The sequence below is a fragment of the Agelaius phoeniceus genome, chromosome 3 (assembly GCF_051311805.1).
Source record: "Agelaius phoeniceus isolate bAgePho1 chromosome 3, bAgePho1.hap1, whole genome shotgun sequence".
In the NCBI taxonomy this organism is placed as follows: Eukaryota; Metazoa; Chordata; class Aves; order Passeriformes; family Icteridae; genus Agelaius; species Agelaius phoeniceus.
Window position 1 is genome coordinate 98,586,351 of NC_135267.1, and position 27,489 is coordinate 98,613,839.

General features: G+C 42.9%; 1 protein-coding gene across 1 annotated transcript; it reads right to left on the bottom strand.

Annotated features, from left to right (window-relative positions):
- Positions 1–1,116: 1,116 nt before the first annotated feature.
- On the bottom strand, positions 1,117–20,298 carry TLR5 (toll like receptor 5). Its single transcript, XM_077176321.1, is given in 7 exon segments — positions 1,117–1,245; positions 1,247–1,665; positions 1,668–2,279; positions 2,282–2,465; positions 18,392–18,541; positions 18,990–19,116; positions 20,144–20,298. Coding segments are annotated over 7 exon segments (1,776 nt in total).
- Positions 20,299–27,489: the final 7,191 nt, after the last annotated feature.

A 27,489-nucleotide genomic window follows, 5' to 3' on the forward strand; every position in this document is an offset into this window, starting at 1 on the left:
AATAGGTGCAAGTTTTGTGACAGTGAACACTGAGTCAGACTTTTATTAAAATGACCCTAAACAACCCCTTGAAGACACATATCTGAGCAGACAGTGGTAAAATAATTAGAGAAGTAAGAGAGAGCTAGTTTTCTAATGTCTCTAGAAAAGAGACAGTTTTCTAATACTGTTTTCTAGAGACATTAGAAAACTCTCTAACTGAGAGAGTTTTCTAATGTCTCTAGAAAAACATTTCAATACAAGCAAGAAAACTCCTTAGAATTGATCAGTATACAGGGTGTGCTGAGGACAACCCAAATTACTCAGGACAAAGTACAGGTGTATTTCACAGTACCAGAACACAAAAGCCCTGTCACCAGGGTACAGCCTGCACAACTGCTAAGGTAGCTTCTTGTTTCCTTTCCAAGCTCAGGCTTGCCTCAGATCCAAAGGGAATACCAGCTCCTCTCCGCAGGGCAGGAGGCAGGTCAAGTGAAAAAGCACCAATGCTGAGCAAGTAGCAAATATTGTAGGCCAATGACTGTCGTTTGATCACCAAGCAGAGAAGTTGGTGGAGGGGAAGGGCATGAACAGAGTCCAAAGCTTTTATGTTCCAGCTGAGCTGAGGTTAATTGAGAAGATAATAAACAAATTAAATCCATGTTATATCAATATAAAGCATAAAGGTGCAAACCAATGTGAAACAGAGCAAGAAAAGTTACCAGGCAGCAAGCACAGAATTAAGTGGTCCAAGAACCACAATGATCAGGCTTGGCAGTGCCTGAGAGCACTTTTGGTCACTCCTGGACAGTATCATGGACTCTCTTTGAGGAAACAACCAGAGAAGGAAGCATCCTTCTCTAGCTGAAACAGACCATTAAGCAGTACTCCAAAAATCAGGGCCAAAGTGCCTGAAGATGCATCCAAAATGTGAAACATCTGTGGTTCATTCAATTCTTCTGAAAATGCATGAGTCCATTTGCATTTTCATAAATCTGCCTGTTGTTTTGTCTCTGTGTTCTGAAACATTTATATCGAAACATTCTGCATGTCTTTTCAAGGAAAGATGAAGCCAACTTCTGTTTATTCCTGCCATGGCACAGTTAGAAATGGGATATTTGCCAGGAACTCACACAGTCAATGTGAGACAGTTGCTACAGGCTGCAGCTCTATACCACCAGTTTTCCATTGCACTTTCATTTCTTTCAGAATTTGTCAAGAAAGGTTATCTAAAAAACAGTCCACATCTTGATAATCTTGATAATCACTGCAAATACTGATTCCTTTGTAGGAAGTTTCAAATTGGTTTGTGTTTCTTCAGCTGATACTGAGAAAGTGACCCAACCACTACCATAATGAGGACATCCTTCAGATCACAGAAGTACTTGCTCTGCGTGAAATTAAAGGCTTCCACACACCACCCATCTTTGAGAAACTGCCTGGTCACAATGCAAATTGTTTTCCTGCTGTTCCAAATGGCATCATTAATATTTTTGATATGTTCTTTGCCAGGCATGAAATCTCTTTATTCAAAACACAAGGTAAATCTGTTGTTATCAAAATACTGTGAGTCCAGGTGCTTTAGGAAAGAATTCTGGACCCATTCAAAGTCGTTTTTGCTGTAGCACAGATATGCATCATATTTGTATTCATTTTTATCTACTGCTTGTTGTTGGTTGTCTGTCTTTTTGTGGTGGTTTTATATCAGATGAAACAAATCCCCCAGCAGTGAGTAAAAATTATGACTGCCACCAGAAACACGAGAAGAATGACCGAGAAGAAGATGAAGAGTGAGAATCTGAGTGTCTGCTGGAGTTCATCTTTATCACAGCCATCGTACGCCATATATGACAGGCGTCAAAGGCAGGGGGCGTACACACCGTACCTGTCAGACTGGGAGCCAGCCAGGGTTACATTTGTTTCATTCAGCCACACTAGCAGGCTCTTTAAAGCACAGTCACAGACATAATTATTATGTGTTATATCCAGAATACTCAAAGTCATAAAGACTTCAGGCTCAGGGGAAAACAGCTGGTTTCCAGATAAGTTTAGGTTTGTTAGGCTTTGTGGGAAAAGCCCAGGAGAAAGATGAGACAACAGGTTGGAAGCCAGGTAAAGTCTTTTAAGAGATGGTAGACCTCTAAAAATCTCCTGTGGAAGTGCCCTGAGGTAGTTGTTATTCAGATGTAGAACTTGAAGTTTGGGCAATGCCCCAAACACATCCAAACATAAATCTCTCTCCCACACCAGCTGTAACATATTTTCACCAAGATCCATATATACTAACTGATTGCTTTCTATAAATTAGCACTGTTCACACAGTAAGAGAACCAGTTCTGTTTTAAAAAGATATACTGCAGATCTGGAATTTGGAAAAGAACATACAGGTCACCTAGTTTTGCCAACCAATTTCTTTCTAATTTGAGTTGTGTTGCAGTTATTGCTCTGTTACCTACAGACATTAGCTTATCGTCACCTAAAAAGGCCTAAAAAGGCAGAGGTCAGATGTGGAAAGGAAGGGAGTCTTTTAATGGCATTGTCTCAGAGATAAATTATTTTCAGATTTACTGAATGCCTGAATGATTCATCACGCATCATCCCAACATGATTTTGCTGTAAATCAATATTCGTTACACTACATAGACCTGCAAAAGTATAATTGTACAACTCACCCCAAAGGTTGCTTGAGAGATTGAGAATTTTTAGGTTGCCCAAGCCAAAAAATGCTTACCTTTGGATTTGATTTATCTTGTTTTTGAAAAGGTTCAGTGATTCCAGATTGCCAAGACTTTGAAAGACTAAAGAATTCAGAGAGAAAATGCAACCCTGTTAAACATCAAAGAACCTTAGTTTACTTCTTCCTAGTCCTGCAAAAGTACAATCGTCTGGATTTTTTAAATTATCAAAGGCAAATCCTGAACCAATTATAGGACTGCTAAATATTAAAGAACTTAAATTTGAGTCCCTTCAATGGTTGTACAGAGATACTGGACTCTCTCTGTGCTCCAACCATTGTCAGTAAGGTCTAGTGAGCTAAATGTGGTATTTTTGAAAGGATTGGGGCACTTGGCCCAGGTCACATCTGCTGTCTTGTACAAATGATTAAAACTGAGGTTAAAAAATAAAAAGTGTTTTCCTTGGAAGCTGGTAAGACTGGTTTGACAAAAGTTGAATATCTTGTTGAATTTCAGGTTCACACTTTTCAAGGCCGTTGGATTATAAAATAAGGGGTGGGGATGAAGTTTTGTGATTTCATTCATTGAAAGATCCAATTCTTCCAATGATCTCCAATCTTGAAAGTAACATTCTTCCAGGATGGAATCGCCAAGGGAATTGTGAAACAGATGGAGAAGAGTCAGTCTTGGTAAGCCCATAAAAGCATCAAGATGCAGTTGAAGAATCTTGTCTCCCAAGTCTAAGATACAAAGGTTTGGCAGGTTCCTGAATGCTTTTTTTCCTATGGTAACAGGATGGACCAACTGGGTTCCAATTTCCAACAGCCACAAGTGCTCCAGCAGTGGGAACAAAATCACTTTTCTGATATAGTTGTGTCATGGTTTGACACTGGCACAATGCCAGTGCCCCCATGAAGATACCTTCTCCCTGGTAGCTGCTGTGAGATGTGACCAGGAATAAGCAAAGCAGGCTCCTACTTAGGGAAGAAAGAAAACAAAACTTTATTAACTACACTACAACTACAGATAAAAAGGAACACACACACAGGGAAAATGAAAACCTTACAAATACATTTCCTCCTCCCCCCACCAAATTTCCAACACAATACATCTATTCCTCAAATCACCGACTCTTAGTCCAGAACCACCCTTCAGACAATCAATCCTCAGTTCATCAAGAGGAGACGAGTCCTTCTTGTACCATGGGCTTCCCCTGGAAACACAGCTGAAGCCTCGTGTGTTTCCGTGTCACTCGTGGCACCGCCCGGAGTACATCTGCTGTCGTGACCTCTTTCATGTCCAGTGCTCTCACCACTGAACACGGACCAGAGCTGCTTCTAGAGTTGTCTTTTTTAAGGATGCTCTGTCCTGATCCAAAAAAGGCACAGTCTCTCCTTTGGGACACCTGTCCCCACAATCTCTCCTTTGGGACACCGGTCCCGCCCATATATTTTCACCCCCTGGGGCCGAGGGGCACCAACACTGAACCCTCTTGGTTCTGTGGCCATTGCCTCCCCCCTAGATGCAGTCTCTGTGTTACAAGGAACATGGTTCTGTCCATGGCTGTACAAAAAGAGTCCAGCAAAAGCCACTCCATCATCTCTTCCCACTAGGATTCTTCTCTACTCTTCCACTATTTCTCACTCGCCCAGACCTCTCTCACACTTGCACATTTCCTTCCTCATCTTCCACTCTATCTTCTAGGAAAAGTCAATGTTCTGTAAAGTTCTCATTCTCCAAAAAGGGGTTAAAAGATCCTAAAAGGAGCCGGCTGAACCCCCCCCTCTTCTCCATCCCAGCCGTGCTGCCGGCACAGGCCCATGTTTATCCAGTTTCAAGGTTACAGTCCCAGGCAGCGGCGCTCTCTCTCTCTCTCTCTCTCTCTCTCTCTCTCTCTCTGTGTCTCTCAGGGGGAGCTGCCCAGTGGCTCCCGGTCTCTCTCTCTCTCTCTCTCCTCCACCCTTCCACTGCCAGGCTCAGGCCTACCTCTCCCGGCCACATGGCTTTTCCCCTCCCCCTGCCCAGCCAGCAGCTGGGCCGGGGGAGAGACCCGAACTCTTTCCCGCTGGAAACCCAAGAGGACCCTCCCAGGGGAGAGCTCTGCTTTTAACCCCGTGTTCTCAGAGGCAGATCCATGTCCTAATGGCCAGGTTAAATGCCAATATTAAAGCCTGAATATCCATTGGCCCAAAACACAGCATCCCAAAAAACACATTTCCTGTCAAACCACCACAAATTGTAAGTCAGGAAAAGCTTCACTGTATCCTTTGGCACAGGTGGAACAGGTGGAACATCTGTGAGGCCGCAGAAAAAGCATATGGAGACTTGGGCTTCTGAGTAGCACCTTCTAGATGCACACATACCACTAGCTAGTGACATCCCAAAGAAGAGGAGGAGCTGATGGCACAACATCATGAACCTACATGAAAAAAAGTGACAACAGCAAGAATTAGTTCAGCAGTTGGCTGTCTTTGCAGTGAGTTTCAGAGCACATTTTTAACAGCTGTAGAATAGAGGACTAATGTCACCCTAAAAATGACTTGTGATTTGGGATTTATCTCTGAAATCTAACAAGCATCACCTGATAGTCTGGTCAGAACATGCATCCCAAAAAAATGTGAGGACCTCCTAAAACCTAAAAAGTAACTCTCCTTTATGTTCCTGTCCTAGGGTGACATTATGATGCTTGTATCCCCAATCAGGTGTTCTGTTTATGCTGGATGTTATATTCTGTGCCTTCAAGACTGGCTCTGACAGTGAAGGCAGAGAGAAGAAGAAGCACGGAGTTTCGTTATCAGCTGCACTCTCCCCCACAGTCTGCTGGAACACAGAACTCCACTGTTGTTGTCTGGGGACGGATAGGGCAGAACACCACGCTCCTTTTGCTTTTTAGTTAGTTCAGCTAGCTGAGGCGGTCTGAGTTTTCCCTGGACTGTTTTTCTTTCCCTTTTTCTTGGAACCACTCGAGCCTGCTCCGGAGTGGGACCTGGGGAGCACTGAGAGCTTGCACTTTGTGACCTACGGGGGCCTACTCTGGGCAGCAGCCTTTGCCAGTGCCGAAGGGATTGATAACAGAGCGAGCACCCACAGGAGAGACTTTCTGAATTTGTCACCTCTTCAGAGCAGTGAATGAGTTTTGTCATCCGGTATTGTTATTTCTTGTGCTGAGGAGCGCCTTCCTGTTAAATAAACAGTTTCTTTCACTTCTCTCTGGGGAAACTCTTCCCGAGCCAGCTGGGGGGAGGGGCCATATGGGTTGGGTTTCTGGGGGCCCCTTTTGGAGTTTTTCTCCCAAATTTGCCCTAAACCAGGACAGTTCTTTAAAACCTCACCAGGTAAAAATCTTGGCCTAGCTATTTAATCTGCACCGTGGAACTCGTAATGCTGGTGTATTACCTTAACTCCTTAATTAGTTTTTCCAAAAAGGCTAAAACAGTTTGGATTGTCCAAGTAAAAGTGCAGCCACCCAGTCATCTCAACAGAGCAGGCAAATGCTGCTCTTTCCCTGAGTGCTCTCCTTGTCACCCGTTTGGAATGCAGATTGTTATCACACAGAGGTATCTAAAAGCCATGAGTTCTTAAGAAGGGGAACCTCTTTTGGGGCTCCTCAAGCCTCAGATTAACCTGACAATGTGAAGTTGTTCTGGAAAATAGTGGCTGTAAAATAGTTTAAAAAGTATAGGCAGGAACAAGACTAACAGTGATGGAACAAAACAAAACAAAAAACTGTGCTGCAAGATTTCATGTTTTATGAAAAACTACATTTCCCAAACTGTAAATTCCTAAATTATATGAAAAGGTGCATAGCACAATTTATGCAGCTTAATGATGAATCCATTTATTCCCACTCTCTATTTTTCTTGCATTATGCCCTCTGTCTGCCTGTTGCCCTTTTTATCTGAGACAAAAACCTCTTCAGAGCAAGGAAGGTCTTTTTTATTGAGCATGGTAAAGAACGGAGCAAATTATTAGCCTTAAAGTGGTTGTTTGTGTAGTGTAGTTTCAAAAAAACTCCTAACCTTCTAAGATCGCAATCATCTGCTTCTGCTTTTAGCCAAGTATTTAATGAAATGACAACTTAATGGGTGATTTTTTGTGTCCTCCAGCACAATTTCCTTAAGGATTGGTAAGTATGAATTCTTGTAGAACCAAACCCCCATCTAATGTCTGCAAAGTAGATCTACTTCAGAGAGAAAAACAGTGGGACATTGAGTGATTACTGTTCTGATTTGAGCACGCCTCCCTCTTTAAAGGACAAGGACAAAACTCCATCCAGAACACTGCACTATTAAATTAAATTAAAATTATGCTTATTGCTGCCATACAATGGGATTCCTGGGAAATCTGAAAGTATGTCAGTCGAAGCCACTATGACATTCCCACTGCAAAAATGAAAGGAAAGATCCAGCCAATTTTTAGAGACTATCTGCTCCATAGAAAGCACAAGGATACTACAACACAATTCAGTCCTATAACTGACATGACCCCACTGTATCAAACATTTTTGGTGATGTTCTCCAAGTCACCTGATTATATTAAAACCTTCACTTGTAGCAGCTTTGACTGCTGGAATGAGGCTGTGAATTTTCACCCTAGAGGCTCAAACACTAAGTGGGAAACCCACATAGCTCACAACTTAAAATAGTGATCTTGTAATTTTTAAGACAATCTCATGTGCTTGAGACAAGCTCTGATCCTTGAAAGTAAAAGAGATTAGGGATGTACAATTAGAGTTGATGTCTGAAGTCCTGGCATTCAAACTTCATTAATGTTTTGCCTCACTAAGGAACTTAGGATGTGCTGCTAAGGAAATCAAATTGCAGGCAGTGAGCATCAGAATTTTCTTTTATTGAGCATAATAAAGAACAGAGCAATTAACTAGCCCTAAAGAGGTTGTCTGTCTATTGCACTTTAAAATAATCATGAAGAAATTTTAACTTCTTCTATGGGGAATAATTCCAAGCATTAAAAAATAGCTGTACCTACTAACCTTTTTGAACTAGCATGCACTTTTTAAGGGGACTTCATAAGCAGTAAATGATATAATGTTTGTTGTGACTACAAAATATTGTAGGTTATTAAAAAGACACAGCTAAACATACAGCAGGTCATTCAAGATCTTGTTTACTTTTTTACTTTTCTCTTTGCTTGAAATATGAAAACAAATCACCAAGTTATCTTTTTAATATTTGATAACTATTATATTACTTCTAGACACCTTGATATCAGGTGTTTAGCACAAATAGTTTTAAATTACATTTATCTTCAGACATTTACATTTTCATCCCAGATTAGATGGATGCTTTTAAAGTTTGGGCAAAATCACAGCACCATCAAAAGGAGTGACAAAGAGAAAATATTGACTTTAAAAGTCAATATTTAATGGATATGTGTACATTAGACAGCTAGAAAAAGCTCAGAATATTTAGAGTGCAAGAATTAGAAAATTTTGGTTTTAAATTTAAAAATGTAGTTTTATTTTTATTATGAGAGTACAAGAAAATGGGGAAATATTTTTAGAGATCTTTTCTTTTATGTTGACCTGCTTTTCCACATTTTTGTGAGCTAAAAAACCATCTAACAATCTTTCAGCAGTTGTTACACTCCAACTTTGCTCTGGTTTAGTGTCAAGCAAGATTTCACTTGTAAACCCTTTGCTCCCTTTCTGCCTAAGTTATTACCTTTTTCCCTGAATCCATGAGCAGCAGAGGGACACTGGCACTAAGAAATGCCTTTTACTGCTCTCATGAAGACAGCAAAGATTTGTAATTTATCAGAATCCCATTATGTAGCAGTTTATGCAACCCTTCACCACTGTACATAAGCATGTAAAACTTTTTGGGAAGAATATTCTTCCCACAAAATGAGGATCACCCCATTCAATTTCCGGTCTGTGCAGGGACATAGAAATGAAGGGATGTGTAAATGCTCAATTCACAGAATCATAGAGTCACAGAATCTTTGAGGTTGGAAATGAGCACCAAGATCACTGAGTCCAACCTTTGACCAAACACTACCATGTCAACTAAACCACAGCAATAATTGCCAGGTCCAGTTGTTTCTTGAACACTTCCAGGGATGGTGACTCCACCACCTTTCTGGGCTGCCTCTTCCAATGTTTAAACACCCTTTCAGTGAAAAAATTCTTCCTGAATGTCCAACCTGTACCTCCTTGGTGGAGCTTGAGTCTATATCCTCTTGTCCTGACAATTATTGAAAATTTTCATTATTGAAAACTGGAGCACTGAAGTTCAGAGAACCAGAGCCCAGCATGTGAGATTTTGTTTCCTTCTACTGCACTGATGTTGGAAAGGGTAAGTAGTAAAGGGAAGGGGAAAAGTGGGAAGGCTTTGCGTCATCTGGAACTGATCTTCCCTATTGTACTTACTGTTTTAAAACCTGATTTTGCTAACCTGGTTTCAAACCATAGCAAAGGAGGATGGGAATTGGCAGTACCTGAGAGTGGATACTGTAGCAGAGCCTGTCTATCTCAGCATCCCTGTGTTGGCCTGAGGACACCCAGAGGCACTGTCAGTAAGCAGGGCCTGGAGTAAAGCTGAAAAGGAGGGCTCAGACTGTATCTTTTTGTTATTCATGGCAGAGCAGCAACTCTCTTATGGAAATTTAGAAAGCACTTCTTGCTCCTCTTTCCACACCCCCAACAAAAATGTGCTGGAGAAGTTGCTGTGCAATTGCTGTCTAAACTCATGAAAATTCACTTGAATCAACAAAGATGTCTCAGTCTCCATCTTCAGATCTTGGGCACCTTCCAGCTACCCAAAGGAGTTTTCCTTGTGGAGCCTTCTCTTTATATTCCCAGATCACAATTCTGTAGGGAAATGAAAATCATTCCTACTTCTTGGAGAAAGTGCAGAACAAAATATCATTGTCTGATGCCCTAGTATCTTTCATATTTTCCTCCCTTGTGGCAAAAATTATAATTATCTTTCCCAGAGGCTGGTGATATTTACTGACTACGAAGGACTATTAGTATTTGGTGCTTGGTAAAATTTCTCAGAAAAAAACCCCACAAAGACCTTCAAAGAGCATCCTTTTTCTTTTAATCTAACAGAAAGCCTACTGGCAAGGAGTTTGTAATATTTCTTTAAGTCATAAAAAAAGATCTTGGAAGATATATTGCAAAACAGGAAGCCTTTGTTATTAAGACTGGTCAGATAAAGGCTGACTGCTATTGGGAAAATTTGTATTGCTGATGTTATCTGATTAGATAAAATCTACTGACTGAGACAAAAATAAAGCTCCAAGCTTTTGACTGGGATTTAGGCCATCACAATATATGCTTTGTGCTCATAAAAAGTTGCGCAGTGTAAACACACTTTTTTCATGGTCCCCCTCTAATCAATTAAGATCTAAAATAGAAACGATTTCAACTATTTCATTCATCGGATGATTGATTGATGAATGTGTCCCATCCCATCCCCTCAATTTCTCCCTTAAGTTGCCAGGATGCTTAAATCGAATATAGCAGATTTGCTCTTAAAATCAAGAAGCATCTTACAATTGTAATTGTAATTGTGCGCTGTGACAGTTCCTATCATTGATGGAGAAAAGCATAAGGCAGTAAGGCATTTAATGACCTGACAGAGCAGAAGGACCATAAAAGCCAGTACTGGTTTGGGTGTAATGATCTACTTTCTGTTTGTATTTATTTGTTTGTTTTGATATCCCATCAGATTATATGATGAGATAGAAACACACAGAGATAGATGTGATTCCACTAATTACAGTGTAACGGCTCTTTACAGGAGAGCAGTCCCCAAAAGGACAGGAAAATAAATTTGAAAACAGAGACTAAAACATGCTTGGACTACTCTGTGGAGGACAAGAGTAAATTGAATATGCTGAGAGAGATTCCTAGCCCCAGACCTCAGCTTCTGGCCCTACATCAGCTGTTTTTAGCCTCTAGCACAGTTTTGAGTGTGTCCCTGGTGAGCTGGGTCAGCCTGCTCATGTCCCTGCCCAGCAGCCAGCTGGGTTGTTTGTCCCAGTATGGCCCAAGCACTGAGCACTGGTCCATGAGCCAGGCCTGGGCAGCCCAGCTCTGCCCTGTGTGTCACAGGACATCATGAAGGCAGAAAGAGCCTCAGCTGGGCCTCAAAGAGGACCAACAGCCAGTCTTCCAGCTCCTAAGGAAATATAGCTTTAGTGAGGACAATGAAGATTCATTTGAAGGTTTGGGGGCTTTTTGTTTGGTGGGTTTTTTTTTGTTTTTCCAAATTTTTTGCTACTGTTGTTTGCCAGCAGTGACACTCATTCTAGGCTGCACAAACCACCTGTGGGCAGTCACAGTCACTACTGAGGGATTCTTACATCTTGACCCCATGTTTTCCTTATTCTTTGAAACCTGTCATGTGAGAACTGCCTGGTCTACACCAGAAGCCACCCTGGGGGAAAAAAGTCTCCTTCCTGTTAGTTTCCCCTTACTCCTTGCTGTAACTTTGGACTGTGTTTTTCAGAAACTGGATTTAGCCCAGAGACACAATGTTCTTTTTTTGTGCTTGCAGGATAATTAGAAGCAGCCAGGATTTAAGCTCACCTGGAAAAGATCAAAGTGATAATAGGAAAGGAGTCTTAGGAATGACAGTCAAAGACAAACAGAGCTCTGTACAGTCCTTTTTAAAGGTCTCACCTTTTTATAAATCTCATCAGTGCTGTCATGCCTGTGAAACAGTTGTCAGGCATAAAACAGTAGTAATGGTTTAGTAGCCTGAAGTCAGCAAAGATGAGTAATGGTGATCAGCCACAGGGGGAATGGCATGGTTATCACTCCTGCACTTCTGGGACCAAATCTGGGCACATTATTTATTAGAGAACTATTAAAAAAGTATGGAAACGGATTCCTGAATATGTGGAGCCAAATGGAACAAATTATAAAAGATGTTTGCTTTTTCAAGTATGTTTTTTTGTACATGCACTTTAAAAAAGCAATCAAAAGATAACAAGCTGCAAGTGTCCGGTGACAAAAGGACCATAAATATAATACAAAGAGAGATAAAATCTGCCCAGCTTTTAGGTGAAATTAGAAACCACTCCAGACTTTCCTGGAATGGAGATGTTTGAATTTATTTGAAATAGGATTTAGATCTGAATGAATTTGAGTTTGCTCTTGGTGGTGGGGGAGAAAAATGTGAAAATTTCACTCACTAGTACAGCTGACAAAACTCTGGACTGTCAAATCTGTGATGCAATGAAGACCTACCAAGTAAAGAAGGTAGAAAAGGAGCTGGTGGCCTTCCTGAAACCATTCCTGTGGGAGGCTCTTGGTGAGGGACCTGTTCCATCAATTCCCAGCATGGCAGGAGCATCCTAGGGCTCACCTGCATATACATCCTAGATCAAGTGCTTATCCACTGATTATCCTTACACTAGATAGTCCCAACCCAACCAAGGAAGAACAGCTGTCACACAGGCTGAGCTGATGAAAGATGTATAGAGTGGAAGCTGGCAACTGACACACTCCATGCAGTGCATCTAGAAGAACATGCACCTGATTTCTGAATCCATAAAGACCTGCAGTCAGACACCAAGGGACTGCCAAAAGAGAAATCCCCATGCAGGTTGTATTTTTAAATTGTCTTCCTACCCAGCTCTTTCCAGAGAGAAAGCCAGCTATGCCTTTATTTAGCACATTATTCTGTCAAGTAAAACAGCTACGGTCAGCTCTGTTTTCTTCGCAGTGCAATACCAAACCTTTTTCTTGCACTCATACCCACTAACCCTGGAAGCATTGGTTATTTTGGATAGGAGGCACTCTCCTCTTCCGTTATAGCTCTTTCAACTGAGTGAATAATGTTCAAGATTCTCTAAATCATGTTTCAGCCTAATGAGGGGTTGGGGGATGCTTTGTATGGGGCCAAGGGAGGGAAGGGAGAAGATCTGTTCTGGGCTGCTTCTGTGTTCTCATTATGCATGTGTTCAACCCAGAAACCATCCTTAGAGAACACTGTGGAGGTCCTTCTACCCCTGTCCTCTAGTTCCTGTCTTTTACCACCGTACTCAGCTTCTGAAAGTTCTTGCATAATGACACAGCATCACAAGGAAGCTAGAGACAGCCAAAATTAGCCATTGCCAGTTAATAGGAAGACACATCTCATTCACCCTTGGGCAGAGATATGATGGACTGAACTCTCCCATGACCTGTGTGAATGCTCCCAGTCATGGAATTAAAGAAATACAGCAGCAGCTCACTGCTCCATTTTACAATGCTGTTGTGCTTTATGCTAGGTTAGAGCTAGAAGCCTGCCTACTGACAACACCTATGCCATGTGTTAGCCAGGTTAGATGATGGCCAGTCAGCCCTGCCAGACTGGGGCACTGCAAGGTGTCTGCAAAGCACTTTGTGCTCAAGATCTCAAGTACTGAACTCCAGGGTGGAACTGCTGAAATCCCACAAGCTGGACTCTTCAAAGGCCAGGTGCAGATGCAGTTTTGTCTTATCAAGTCCCACCTCCAACACGTTTGTGCCTCTTAGGGACTTTGTACCCTGCAGATCTATTTTTCCCCCATAAAAAAAAAAAAAGAGTGTAGTAATCCTCGTCTGCCTCGGGCCAAGAAAATGAATGAGTGCTAAGTTACTGAAAAATTCTGAAAAAATTCGAAGTGAAACCCTGCTGCCAAAACATTCTCCTAGAGCTGGAAAACCTTATTTCTTGGCAGCTTAAAGGGACAGTGGAAAGAGGGGCGGTTGACGGTGGGAAGAGAGGGTGAAGACTGACCCTTGGAGTGCCCTGGGCTGTGATGGACTCTCCCACAGTCCGATCCCGTGTCCCAATGCCACCACCAGCGCTCCAGGGCGGAACAGCCTTGCACGGAAATGCAGCTAGGATGAGCTTCCGTGTTCCCCATTCCCCGCGTTATTCCCACATACACACTGGGCTCCTGGAGCGGGAGAGCATCCTCCACCTGGCGGGAATGGCTGCAGTGCAGGTCCGGGGGGAGAAGCACCACCCCAGGGGGAGCAGGAAGAAGTGATGTGGCTGAGCTGCTCACTCATGCAAGGTGAGAGTAAGCAAACAGCAGAGCCAGGGCCAGGGAGTGGGGGCGGGGGGGGGGGGGGGGGGGCGGAGGGGTTAAGACTAGAGGGAAGTGGTGAGTGGTGATTATGTGGATATGGAAAAAAAAAAAAAGGTAGAATCATCAGGGAAGAAACACTGGAAGGTAAATTCCCCAGCAGAATGGAAACCCTCCCTGGCTTTCCAAGATCAGCTGCTGGATACAGAACTCTAGGGCCCCAATAAAACAAGGAAGGTGTTATGAGTAGAAAAGCTGCCCATTTTTTTAAAAGGTTGCAGAGTTCACAGGTTGGGCTAGTTGCTGCCAGGGTGGAGCTCTAACTGTTTGTTGTTGAAATCACCTGTCATTTTCGTTAACTACCTGTTGTTGATGGTTGGGGAATCCCCCTTTTGTCAGTGGCACCCTGCCGCTTCCTGGAGGATGGCACCCAGATGAAGAGGAGGGGACATCGGGGTTGGCATGTAAATGACATTGGGGCGGGCAGGCAGATGAAGAAATCCCTCACCAAACCTAGCAAAAACCCCTAAAAACAAGGAGCCAACATGGAATTGACGGATTGAAGTGATGTCTGGACGTGAGGAACAGAATCCAGTGTCCGCTAATACCCTTTTTACCCCTCACCATGACCTAAAAAGATGTTGGCTGGACAGAGGACCTCGAATGTCAAACTGAAAAAGTGGGAATCTCCTGATACTCTCTTGAGGATGGAAGCCCCAGCTCTGCCTGCAGACCAGCGGACAAAGCTGCACTTTTCCTCCTCCTCCGTGCCACTCCTGGAAGCAGCAGCAGCGTGAGTGTGACCCGTTGGTTCTTCCCACTTGAGCTGATTTTTTAATAAAGGCATTAAAAAGGAGAAAGATGTCCTGCCCTATTTATTTCAGCTGGGAGCTCGTCTGAGATATCCACACCTGAAGAGGACACCAGGACTGGGACAGCCACCCACACTGGGCCTCCAGGACAGCTGGCTATCAGGAGCAAAGAAGATTGACTTGGGACCAGTGACGTGGAGGAGCGCTGGACTGGTGAGAGGATCCGGTGGCGAGGGTAGGCGTGAGTGAGTGGAGTGTGAGTGAGACAAGGGCTGGCAGCTCAGACCCTTGGCAGGAGTGGCGACCCCCTAGTACCACGGTTTCGGACCCCCGTGAGGGGGCCGGCCGGAACCAGCGGGAAGCAAGTCGATTGGTGGTTGAGGCGCCTCCTAAGGGGTAGAGAGGACCCCCTCTGGGCATGCAGAGGAAATAGTGTGTGAGTGGCATGCAACCCAAAAGTCCTGACAGGGGGAAGTCAGGCAAATTGCAAGTCCTGAGAAGGATTCGGAGCAAGCCCACGAGTCCTGCAGGCAAATTAAGTCCTGACAAAGGAGATCAGGCACAAGTCTCAGCAGAGGAGGCTGGGATCTCTAGTTTTTAAAGTCCTGATACGTAAGTCCTAGCATTAGGGAAGTTAGGCAAACTAGAAATCAGGCAGTTCTTTTCTTATAAAGTCCTGAAGAAAGGGGTCAGACAAATCTGAGGTTCGGTGGAGGAGGCTGGGACTCCTCAAATAGGATTTTTCTTGAGTTACCTGTTGGTGCCTTTCTTTTTGAGTAGAGGCACCTTTGTGATTTTTTTTCTGGTGAGACCCAGAAAAATGGGAGGATGTAATCATAAGTGAGGCTAGAGACTGAGGAATATACCCCTCCATAGTCCCTTAGGTGAACTGCTAGAGAGATGGGATTCTATAGAGGCCACGGAGGGATTAGATAAGGTTAAGATGATTCATTACTGTGTAGAAGTCCGGCCACAGTTAGATGTGCAAGGAGGATGGCTGTGGTGTGGGACGAAAGACAAGGGGATGTGTCAACAACTGAGTCACTATCTGATAGCTCAAGAGGATACCGATCCTGAGCAAGTATTATATGTAGCTTGTTGGTTAAAGAATGCTATTGGGGATGAAAATGTGCAATTTTGTAAGGTGCAGAGGAAGAACGAGGGGAACGAAAGAGGCGATGCTAGAGTTAGAGAGATTAGTAAAAGGGACCCCCTGGACTATTTGCCTCCTGATGTCCCTCCACCTTATCATCCTCTTCCTTGGGCACCTCAAATGGCAGATCTGGCTTTTTCCCTGGCTGCCATCCCATTACCGCCTCCTCTAATTCCTTCTTCTACCTCTTTGACTTCCTCTGTGATAGACCCGGTATCTCCCCTGGTGGCCATTCTCTCACCACGCCCTTCAGCTCCTCCAGTTGCTTCTACACCACCATGAGTGCCTACTCCACCTGTTGCACTCTCCACCCCTTCTCCAGCTCCACTTAACATGCACTCAGGTTTTTTGCCCCCTCCTATTGCTCTCCTTTTACCTCCTCCTAGTTGGGACAAAAATGCCTCCTTACCTGGTAAACTCTTATCACCAGATACAGCTGTTGACCTACAGAAAGTCCAGGTTAATGCTAATATCCCTCAAATGAGTAATTTTGTGTCTGAGGATGGACCATACTGCAGTACCCAATCCAAAACCTCCAAGGTGGAGAGACTTTTTCCTCTCAGAGAAGTTCCTATGGGAGGCGTAGTGGGAGGTATTGGCTTTGTGAACGCTCCTCTAACCACTTCTGTGGTGAGAGGATTCAAGAAGGAGTTAGGGCATTTAGTTGAGGACCCAGTGGGCATGGCCAACCAAGTGGATCTATTCTTAGGTCTGTCCTGGGTTAACTATATGATGCTTTTATCTCCAATTGTCTCATTTTGTTTATGCTGAATAACAAGTTTTGCACCTTTAAGACTTGTTGCAGAGAGTGAAAGAGGGAGAGAAGAAGTGCACAGTTTTTTTCAGACACTGCACTCACTCCTCCACATTCCTGCTCCTGGGCTGTGTTGTCTGCGGATGGACAGACCGCGGGACAGAGCTTTTTTTGTTTTTAGTTAGTTTAGCTAGCTAAAGCAAAGTTCCCTAGACTGTAGGTTTTTTCCCTTTTCTTTAAACCTCTTAAAACCTGCTCTGGACTGAACACCCAGCAGAGCACCAGCAGCTTGGCCCACCAAGCCAAGCCTGACCTGCCACATTTCTAGCACCAGAGAGACTGATAAGAGACTGAGTGAGCTGAGCTGCAACCCGAAGACGGGTTTTTCTCAATTTGTCATCTCTTTTAGAGCAGCAAAGAGTTTTATTGTTTAATATTGTTTAAGTTTTATTGTTTAATAAACAATTTTTTTCCACTTTTCTCCAAGGAGATATTTTCTCCCGGACCAGTTGGGGGGAGGGGCCGAATGAATTTGCTTTCCTACCGGAGCCCCTTTAGAGATTCTCTCCCAGATTTGCTCTAAAGCAAGACAAGGTCCAAATATCTACACTTGGGGGGAGATGAATTCCATTTCAAATATATTATTTTCCCCAGAAGAGGTCTGGATGATTAGAGCTGCTGGCATAAGAATTTGGGAAAAAGATAACCGTCCAGGACCCCAAGTGCCATCAGGTGAACAGAAATTGCCACTAATGGATCCCAATTGGAACCCAAATCAGGAGGAAGGGAGGAAGGCCATGATAGAATATAAGTATTTGATAGTTCAGGGGATCAAAGAGTCAGTTCTCAAAAGAACTAATACCAAATTGGCATTCGAGGGTGCACAAGAGAAGGACAAAACTCCTGCTACTTGGCTTAATCACCTAAAGTGGAACTTCCAGTTGTACTTCAAAATAGACCCAGACACCACAGAAGGTCAAGTGCTACTAAAGGTCCTATTTGTTACCAAATATTGGCAAGATTCCTTAATTCCTTAATTAAGATTCCTTAATTCCTTAATTCCTCCCCTTCTAATTTTTGCAATTTTCTCCTGATATCGTCCTGTGACTGGCCCAAGAATATGAGAGCGAGCTGAACCTTTGCTTGTTCTGTGTCTATTTGGAGATCTGTATATTTCCTTGCTACCTCCTTAAGCCTCTCCAAAAATGCAGTGGGAGATTCTTTCTTTTCCTGTCGAACGTCATATAGTTTAGACCAATTCATAGTTTTGGGCACAGCATTCTGAACTCAGATTTGGATCCACTCCTGATATCTCTGTAGTCTCCTCACACCCCAAGATAAATTAGGGTCCCATTTTGGATCCTCAATTGGAAAATTTTCATCTAGAGTTCCTGTTACGAGCCCATTTCTGATATCCTCCCTTGCCCTTTCTTTGGCTGCCTTAAGTACCATCTCTTTCTCAGTAGAATCCATCAAAGTATCTAATATTACTTGTATGTCATCCCAGTCAGGATTCTGAGTTTTTATAACCATTTTTACTTGTGCCACCTTATCAGGATTTTCTCTATATGTTCCGGCTGATTGTTTCCAAATAACTAAATCTGCAGGAGAAAAAAGGCACTTTTACAAACACTGGCCCTTCCACTCCTACACCTTGTCACAAGGGAGCGATCACAGTTCACTTTTGTCTGCCCATGGCTGAGGCAAGCTTTGACCGACTTTGAGTTCTGTGAGATACTGGTGTCACTGATTCCTTACTATTGCTATCTTTTTCACTTGCATCCCTCCCCCTCCTTTCTATCACAGTTAGGATTTGCTCATCTTCCGAGGAAGAGGGATCAGGTGACGGTGGGAAAGGAGGATAAAGAGAGAAGGGTGTACTAGACAAGACAGGTTCAGGATTAGGTGAGGTAGGGGCAGACGGTGGGATAGGGACAGGTGAAGCAGGTGGGATAGGGCTAGGTTCTCTTGGTCTTATTGGAGCTACCTGTAAATCAATATCTGTATAATTTTCCCTACTCAGACTTTCTTTCAACGTCAAGTGTTCTAGACAAGGTTTCTCACAAACCCCACACTTATCACTTGCAGATTCTCTAATCACCATTAATCCACATTCATCCTGCCATTCTGGCTTTCCCTGTAAAGAGAAAAACAAATCAACATACAGAACCTCATCCCATTTTCCTTCTTGCTTACAAAACAACATTAACTGCGAAATGGTGTTATATTGCAAAGTCCCCTACTTTGGCCATTTTTTGCCATTCTCCAAGACATATTCTGGCTACCGTGTATTACAATAATCAATCAACTTAGCCTTACATAATTCTTCCCCAAAATTACCCTGTTTCCAATGTGCTAATAAGCACCCCAAAGGAGAAGTTTGCAGAATGGAGGCATTGCTGCCCAAAATCCCTTTGAGCTTCTCCATCCAAATACACCACAAATGCTGAATCTGCAATGCTTTTCACGATTGTCTTACGGAACGGCACCTAGCCAATACCTGCAGGAATTCCTTTTGCCCAACCAAGCGTAGCTTTCGCTACGTCTTATTGGCAGGCAACCAAACCAAAGTAAAAGCACCTTACCTCTCTCCCGGGGACGTTGTGAGCGGCAGAGGCAGGTCGCAGCCGATGGGCTCCCCGAGAATCCCTTGGTGCCGGCTGGAGCATGATCGAGTCGCGAACTTGCCCAGCAGCAACCACAGGGTCCCATCTGGGGTCGCCAGAATGTTACCATTAAGAAACACATAATCACAAGAATGATTATATGTAGGTGCTTTTATTGAAGAGATCTGGGTGTCAGGGGTATGAACCCAAATCTGACTCCAATACAGGTTCGGGATGAAAATGTTTTTATATTCTATCGTTATATAACTTTCATGTTAATTATTAAACTTATATTGTTCTATTGTATACATAGATTTCAGCCAAGCATGGCTCCTCGTGGCCCCCCTTAAATTTCTAACATAGTTTCTCATGATTCTTCTTATGATTATACAATAATTATATTTAATTACTAAACAATCATCACATCTAACAATTATATCATTTATCATACTGCTTATGCAGGTGTGATTTCACATGATCTGGCAAAACACAAAGCCTAACATTTTCAGAGTCTATCTTTAACATTTTCCAGGGCCCCACTATCACCCTCAGCCTGGTTTTCTGGGCCTGACTCTCTCCCATGGAATCATGGAATAGTTTGGGTTGAAGGGACCATAAAGATCATCTAGTTTCAACACCCCTGCCATGGGCGTGGACACCTTCCATAAGACCAAGATGCTCAAAGCCCCATCTAGCCTGGCCTTGAAGAGGTATCCACAACTTCTCTGGGAAACCTGTTGCAATGTCTCACCACCTTCACAGTGAAGAATTTCTTCCCAACATCTAATCCAAATCTAATCTAAATTCTGTCAGTTTAAAGTCATTCACCTTTGTCCTATCAACTACATCCTTTGTAAAAAATCCTTCTCCTGCCCTTGTGGGCACCCTTTAAGTACTGGAAGGCGCTCTGAGGTCTCCTTGGAGCCATCTCTTCTCCAGACTAAACAACTCCACCTGTCTCAGCCTGTCTTTACAGGAGAGATGCTCCAGCCCTCTAAGAATCTTTGTGAACCTCTTCTGGAGCTGCTCCAACACTTCCCTTCTGAAATAAATAGGGCAGGACATCTTTCTCCTTTTTAATGCCTTTATTAAAAAATCAGCTCAAGTGGGAAGAACCAACGGGTCACACTCACGCTGCTGCTGCTTCCAGGAGTGGCACGGAGGAGGAGGAAAAGTGCAGCTTTGTCCGCTGGTCTGCAGGCAGAGCTGGGGCTTCCGTCCTCAAGAGAGTATCAGGAGATTCCCACTTTTTCAGTTTGACATTCGAGGTCCTCTGTCCAGCCAACATCTTTTTAGGTCATGGTGAGGGGTAAAAAGGGTATTAGCGGACACTGGATTCTGTTCCTCACGTCCAGACATCACTTCAATCCGTCAATTCCATGTTGGCTCCTTGTTTTTAGGGGTTTTTGCTAGGTTTGGTGAGGGATTTCTTCATCTGCCTGCCCGCCCCAATGTCATTTACATGCCAACCCCGATGTCCCCTCCTCTTCACCATCTGGGTGCCATCCTCCAGGAAGCGGCAGGGTGCCACTGACAAAAGGGGGATTCCCCAACCATCAACAACAGGTAGTTAACGAAAATGACAGGTGATTTCAACAACAAACAGTTAGAGCTCCACCCTGGCAGCAACTAGCCCAACCTGTGAACTCTGCAACCTTTTAAAAAAATGGGCAGCTTTTCTACTCATAACTGCCCTTCCTCTTTTTCTTTGATCGGGCTTAAACTTAAGCTCGCATTCAACTTGCAATTTCTGACTCATGAGCATAGAATTTCTTTAATTTTTTTTACTGATTATAAATTTCTTCAGCACTCTGGTAATCCTGGTTACTTAACTTTATTACTTTTTCTGGTTTCTTCAGGTTAATTTCTTTAGAGATCTTTAGGTTGTTCTGCACAGCAGATGTTACCATTTTAATTAAGCAGGGAAAAAAGGATGGTAAAAAGAGCAAGCCAGGAAGTATAAACATGGTGAGGAAAGCTACCTTTTTCCACCCATCTCTTTTGAAAGTCCATAGGTTATCCCACCAACTGGAATCAAGTGTAGGACCACCAACTGGAATCAAGTGTAGGAGTCTGTTCTTGATTACTTACATATACTAGTTTTCTTATTTTGTTTAAGATGTTTCTAATGATTGCACTCTTCATCTCTAATACTGCCTGAAGCCTGATGATTCTGTTTAACATGGATATTGGGGTCCGTTAACCCCAGGACCCATCTTGAGCCCAGGTGGCTGGGCCATAAGTCTCGGTAATTTTTCTTGGGGTCCGAACCTGGCTCTTACAATTTTGGATTCTTCCAATTTCTATTGCACTTCTCCTCCTCCGTTTGGTTTTTCTTAAATCATCGTATATAAGAACTCCTAAACTTGATCCAGATTCTTTGGGCAATAAAAAGAAAGCTGGTTTTATTATTCTAATGGTGCAACTGCCAGACCAGTTTCCTGGCAATTTAGTGTATGCTGTAGTACCACAGATCCAAAACAGGTGTTTAGGGGCCCCCTAAAATGTGTTCTTAGTTTCTGTTGAGCATTCCCAATATTTAGAAATTTCTTTCCTTCCCCAAAAGGGGTTTATCCCTTTTTCAGCACACTCATAAAGTTCATATACTTCATGGTGGATGCACTTGTTCCCTTCTTTCTTCTCAACAGACCAAAATTTATTTGGATCTCTTGGGATCCACGGGGTAGCAGAGTTCTTTACTGCTAAATACCTTTTACAAACCATTCTTCTTACTGGTGTACCATACCCCTTTTCTTAAAATACCTTTTTCTCTTATTATTCTTTCTTTCAGATCCCATTGTTCTTTTCCCTTCATCTCTGTAACAATAAATTCTGGGTTATTCTGTACCCAGTTTAAGATTTCCAATAGCCCTAGACTAATCCCTTCCCATGGCCAAATTTCGGTCATCTGGGTACTTCCACAAACCCAACAATTAGTTAGATACAATTTGTGGCTGATTTTTTTACTGAATTTATGAATAGATTCTTACCTTGGGGTATCTCTGAATGGTCTTGCTCTCTTATTGCTTTCACTATCTCTTTCTCTTTGACCAGGTCTACCAGGCTTGCTTCAGTAGCATTGTGTTCAAAGCACAGCCAGGCTTCTCCCTACAGGGCACTCTCCCAGGAGTCACTGCCTCTAAGTGGTGGTATTCCGGTCTATCCAATATATTTCCTCATCCTCTTGACAAAGGACCAGTTGGGAGAGGTTAACACTATTAGGGTTAAAATTGGTGTGGACTCTTGACAAGGAACTTAATTCTTTCTCCTCATAGAGGGGTTGGTATCACTTACTGCACGGCTCTCTTGGGTTCCCCAGAGCACCACCAGCAATGAAAGCCATCATTACTGCCTTTCCCAAGAGTCTTGTATGGGTCATCTTGCACAACCTGCCCACCCGGCCTTGCCTCTTGGGGACTTTACTAAGAAGAAGCCTCCAAGCTCTTTAGAATCTCTTCTATCCACTTCTCTGCTTAAACCTCTCTTGGTCTGTCTTTGTTAATTTAGTTTCTCCTAGGGGAATACTCTGTAGAAGATTGGTACCAAATTGGGGGAACTTAACCAGAATTATTTATTAACAGTCTTTAACCTTTTTGCAAACCTCTTTTAAACACAGAACTGTCTTAAAACACTTTAAGATATGGTATGGTTCTGATACCAAACTCTTTTCTTATTCAGTTCATCAGTCTTTTTGGCTCTTCCTTTTGAGAGTCAACTTTAAGTCTTTCGGTCCTTTTATAATGGTATACTCTGGTGAATTAACTCATGATGTGGTTGAATCCTGTCCTGAGTTAGGGGATGAGAGTGGGGTGGAATCTGGTCCAGTGCCAGAGGGAGAAACTGACATTGAATCCTGTCCAGTGCCCGGGGGTAAGACTGGTCCTTTAATTCTTGTGATGTGGGTCCAACCCTTTTCTCTGGTCCACACAGCTGAATTAGTGATGAGGAGTACCTGAAAGGGGCCTTCAAATTTAGGCATTAATGGTCCACTATTCCAGGATTTTATCAAAACCCAATCTCCTGGATTAATGTTATGTACTTTCATGTCAAGAGGGGATGTTTGTGTTTGGGGGAGGTATCCTCTTTTTCTAAGTCCTTCCAGGGTTCTTCCAATGACTTCTGAGTATTTTCTGGTAGCTTCTTCTCCTTCCAAATAGTCTCCTGTGCTATAGGGTGTTAACAAGAATGGCAGTCCAAACATGATTTCATAGGGTGAAATCCCTATATCAGACTGGGGTCTTGTTCTGATGCGCAAAAGCACTAAGGGCAAACACTTTAGCCAATTCATTTTTGTTTCTTCAATCAATTTAGTTAATACATTTTTGAGAGTTTTGTTCATCTGCTCTACCCTCCCAGATCTCTGGGGGCTCCACGGAGTATGTAATCTCCATTTAATTCCTAAAGCTTTGATTATAGTTTGCAATGTTCGGGCCACAAAATGTGGACCTCGGTCTGAGTCTATGGTGTTCACCATTATCTGGGGATAATGTTCTCCAGGATTACTCTTGCCACAACCTGGGCTGTTTCCCTTTTTGTCGGGAAGGCTTCCACCCAATGGGTGAGATGATCTACTATAACTAGTAAATATTTGTATCCCTGCACTGGGGGCATCTCAGTGAAATCTATCTGTATGCCCTGGAAAAGTCTTAGAGCTAATTCTCTCCCTCCAGGTGCTACCTTTCTCATAACCTTCTGGTTTACTTTTTGACAAATTAAACACCCTTTTGTAATTGCTTTTGCCAGGCCATATACGCCTATGCAATGGTTATTTCTTAAGAAATGATCATGTAGTGTTTGGACACCTCAATTGGTTAATTTATGTAGTTCTGTTAGCACTGTCCGAGCAAGTGCTTTGTTTAAAAACACCTGCCAATCTGAGGTTAACCACTCCCCTCGTTGCCCTTGGTTTAACTTTAAATCTTTTATAACCTCCAATTCTTTTTCACTAAATATGGGTTCCTCACTTCTTTCTCTTCCCTCAGGTGTGGTTTCTGCTTTAAAAACTTTCATTGGATCCCCTGATTCTAAAGCTGCTTCCTTTGCTATCTGATCAGCCAGTTGGTTTCCTCTAACTTCAAGATTGTCTCCTTTGGTGCCCTTTTATATGGACCACTACTATTTCTGTTGGTTTCTGTAGAGATTCTAATACGGTTCTGACCAGGTTCTCACGGCCTAAGCTTTTTCCTTTTGAGCTTAGATATCCACACTCCTCCCATATTTTCCCAAATGTGTGAACTATCCCAAATGCATATTGGGAATTTGTATAAATAGTTTCCTGGTCTCCCTCCAGTAAGTCTAATCTTCTTTTCAGGGCATATATTTCACAACTTTGGGCTGACCAATTTGGGGGTAGTTTCCCTTTTTCCTCAATTTGTAAAGTTTCTCCATCTATGATGGCATAACCTGAAGCTCTTTTTCCATCTACTACCCCCGAAGAGCTATCTATGAACAAGGTTCTTCCAGTTGCTAGAGGCTGATCTTCTAAATCCTCACTTACTTTGGTTTGGAGGTTAATCAATTCAAGGCAATCATGTTCTAAATTCTCTGTAGGCTCTCCCATAAGGAATTGTGCTGGATTGAGGGCATTTGATGTGATGAATTCTATATCATCTGTGTTCATTTGTGTTATTTGATATTTTAATATTCTTGCATCGGTTAGCCACTGCTGATCCGTCTGGCTCAGCACTGTTTTAAGATTGTGAAGAGTATGTACTTTAATTTTTTCCTTGTAAGGTCGATTTTTGGGTTTCAGGCCAATATTTGGTAACAAATAGGACCTTTAGTAGTACTTGACCTTCTGTGGTGTCTGGGTCTATTTTGAAGTAAAACTGGAAGTTCCACTTTAGGTGATTAAGCCAAGTAGCAGGAGTTTTGTCCTTCTCTTGTGCACCCTCGAATGCCAATTTGGTATTAGTTCTTTTGGGAACTGACTCTTTGATCCCCCGAACTATCAAATACTTATATTCTATCATGGCCTTCCTCCCTTCCTCCTGATTTGGGTTCCGATTGGGATCTGTTAGTGGCAATTTCTTGAGGTAGCCTGGAAGGTATATAATAATCACAAAAGAGAGGCTAGTAAAAGGCAGCAGCAAAATCTTTTGGCAGTAATACAAGGAAAGGGGAACCCAAATTTCAGGGGACGTGGCAGAGGTAGTTATGGTAGAAAACCAGTTATGCAAGGGTTAAGCCTAAATCAATGTGCATATTGCAAACAGGAGGGGCATTGAAAAAGATAGTGCCCAGACAACCCAAATAACCGGTTTCACCAGGGCAATCAGTTCCAGCAGGAAAATGTTGCCAAGGCAATGGTGTTAGGCGAATATAACATCTGACTAGATGCGGAACCTCTAAAACAGTTTCAAGAACCTGTCATAAATATACAGTTAGGTCATAAGGAGGTCAAATTTCTAGTGGATACCAGAGCTATATATTCTGTGCTGAATGATCTGCAAGGACAAATTCGGGACAAGCAAACAACAATAGTTGGGGCTACAGGGAAAGAGGAAAAATGGCCACTCTTGCAACCCCAATATTTGTGTTTTGGGAACAAGGTTTTAACGCATGAATTCCTATATGTACCTGAGTGTCCAATTCCGCTTTTAGGGAGGGATTTGCTAGTGAAAATTGATGTGGTAATAACCTTTGAAAACAGAGAACTTGTAATGAAAATACCTGAATCAAAGATGGGACAGATTTTAATGATCCAAGAAAAACCTGTTACCTCTATCCCTAGGGAGGTAGAAGATGCAGTGATTCCCTCTGTATGGGAAACGGATATACCAGGAAAATCTAAATTGGCACAACCAGTGCATGTAGAGTTAAAAGAAGGGGCGAGGGCTGTACAAGTCAAACAGTATCCCATAAAACCAGAAGCATGGCAAGGAATAGTAAAGATTATTGATAAGTACTTGAAATACCGAATTCTAGAAGAATGTGAATCACAATTTAATACACCAATATTTCCAGTAAAGAAACCAAATGGTGAATATAGATTAGTGCAGGATTTGAGAGCAATAAATAAAATAACAAAGGACATTTATCCAGTGGTAACAAATCCCTACACATTGCTGACATCCGTAAAAGAGATATGTAAATGGTTTACTGTAATTGATTTAAAAGATGCCTTTTTCTGCATACCCCTTGACAAAGAAAGTAGGAAACTGTTTGCCTTTGAGTGGGAAAACCCAGGGAATGGAAGAAAGACCCAGCTCACCTGAACATGACTTCCACAAGGCTACAAGAACTCACCGACCCTATTCGGAAACCAACTGGCAAAGAAGCTGGAGATTTGGACCGAGAATGGGCAAGTACCAAGAGACCAATACCTGTTGTTGCAGTATCTTGATGATATACTAATAGCTACAGAAGAAAAAGCAACCTGTATAAAGGTAACCATTGAGATTTTAAATTCACTGGGAATGGGAGGTTATAAAGTATCCAGAGAAAAGGCACAAATTGCTCAACAGACTGTGATCTACCTGGGATGTGAAATTTCACAAGGGCAACGAAAAGTAGGTACTAACCGTATCCAAGCTATTTGTGCAATTCCAGAGCCCCAGAATCTACATGAGCTGCGAGTCTTCCTCGGGATGGCAGGATGGTGTCGCCTGTGGATCACGGACTATGGACTGATTGCAAAACCCCTGTATGAAGCTCAGAAGACACAGCCATTCACCTGGGGCAAGCCACAGAAAGAAGCCTTCCTAAAATTAAAGGAAGCACTGACAACTGCTCCAGCATTAGGGTTACCTTATCTGTCTAAAGATTTTCAACTGTTTGTACATGAAAGGCTGCGCCTAGCACTAGGAGTCCTCACCCAACGTCTGGGAAGCTGGAAAAGGCCGGTGGGCTACTTTTCCAAACAACTTGACAACATAAGTGCCAGGTGGCCTTCATGTCTGCGGGCAGTCGCAGCCACTGTGATGGTGATACAAGAAGCCAGGAAGCTTCCTATGGGAAGGCACATAGATGTCTATGTACCAAACATGGTAACCACTGTCTTAGAACAGAAGGGGGGCCATTGGCTGTCTCCAAGCAGGATGATAAAATTCCACGTAGTCCTGACTGAGCAGGATGATGTCACATTAAAAACAACTAACCTTTTGAATCCAGCTTTGTTCCTAGGTACCACAACTGAAGAAGGCCCATTAGAGCATTACTGTGTAGAGGTAATAGAGTACACCTATTCAGCAAGAGAAGACCTGAAAGACGTCCCACTAGAGCAGCTAGGGTGGAAGCTATTTACAGATGGGAGCAGCTTCGTGGAAAACGGAACCAGATACGCTGGATATGTGGTAACAACAGTCAGTTCAGTAGTGGAGGCAAAAGCATTACCACCAAATACATCTGCCCAGAAGGTAGAATCGGTTGCCTTAACCAGGGCACTAGAATTAAGTGAAGGGAAAAGGGTAAATATATGGACTGACTCAAAATATACTTTTGGAGTGGTGCGTGTACACGGAGCACTGTGAAAAGAAAG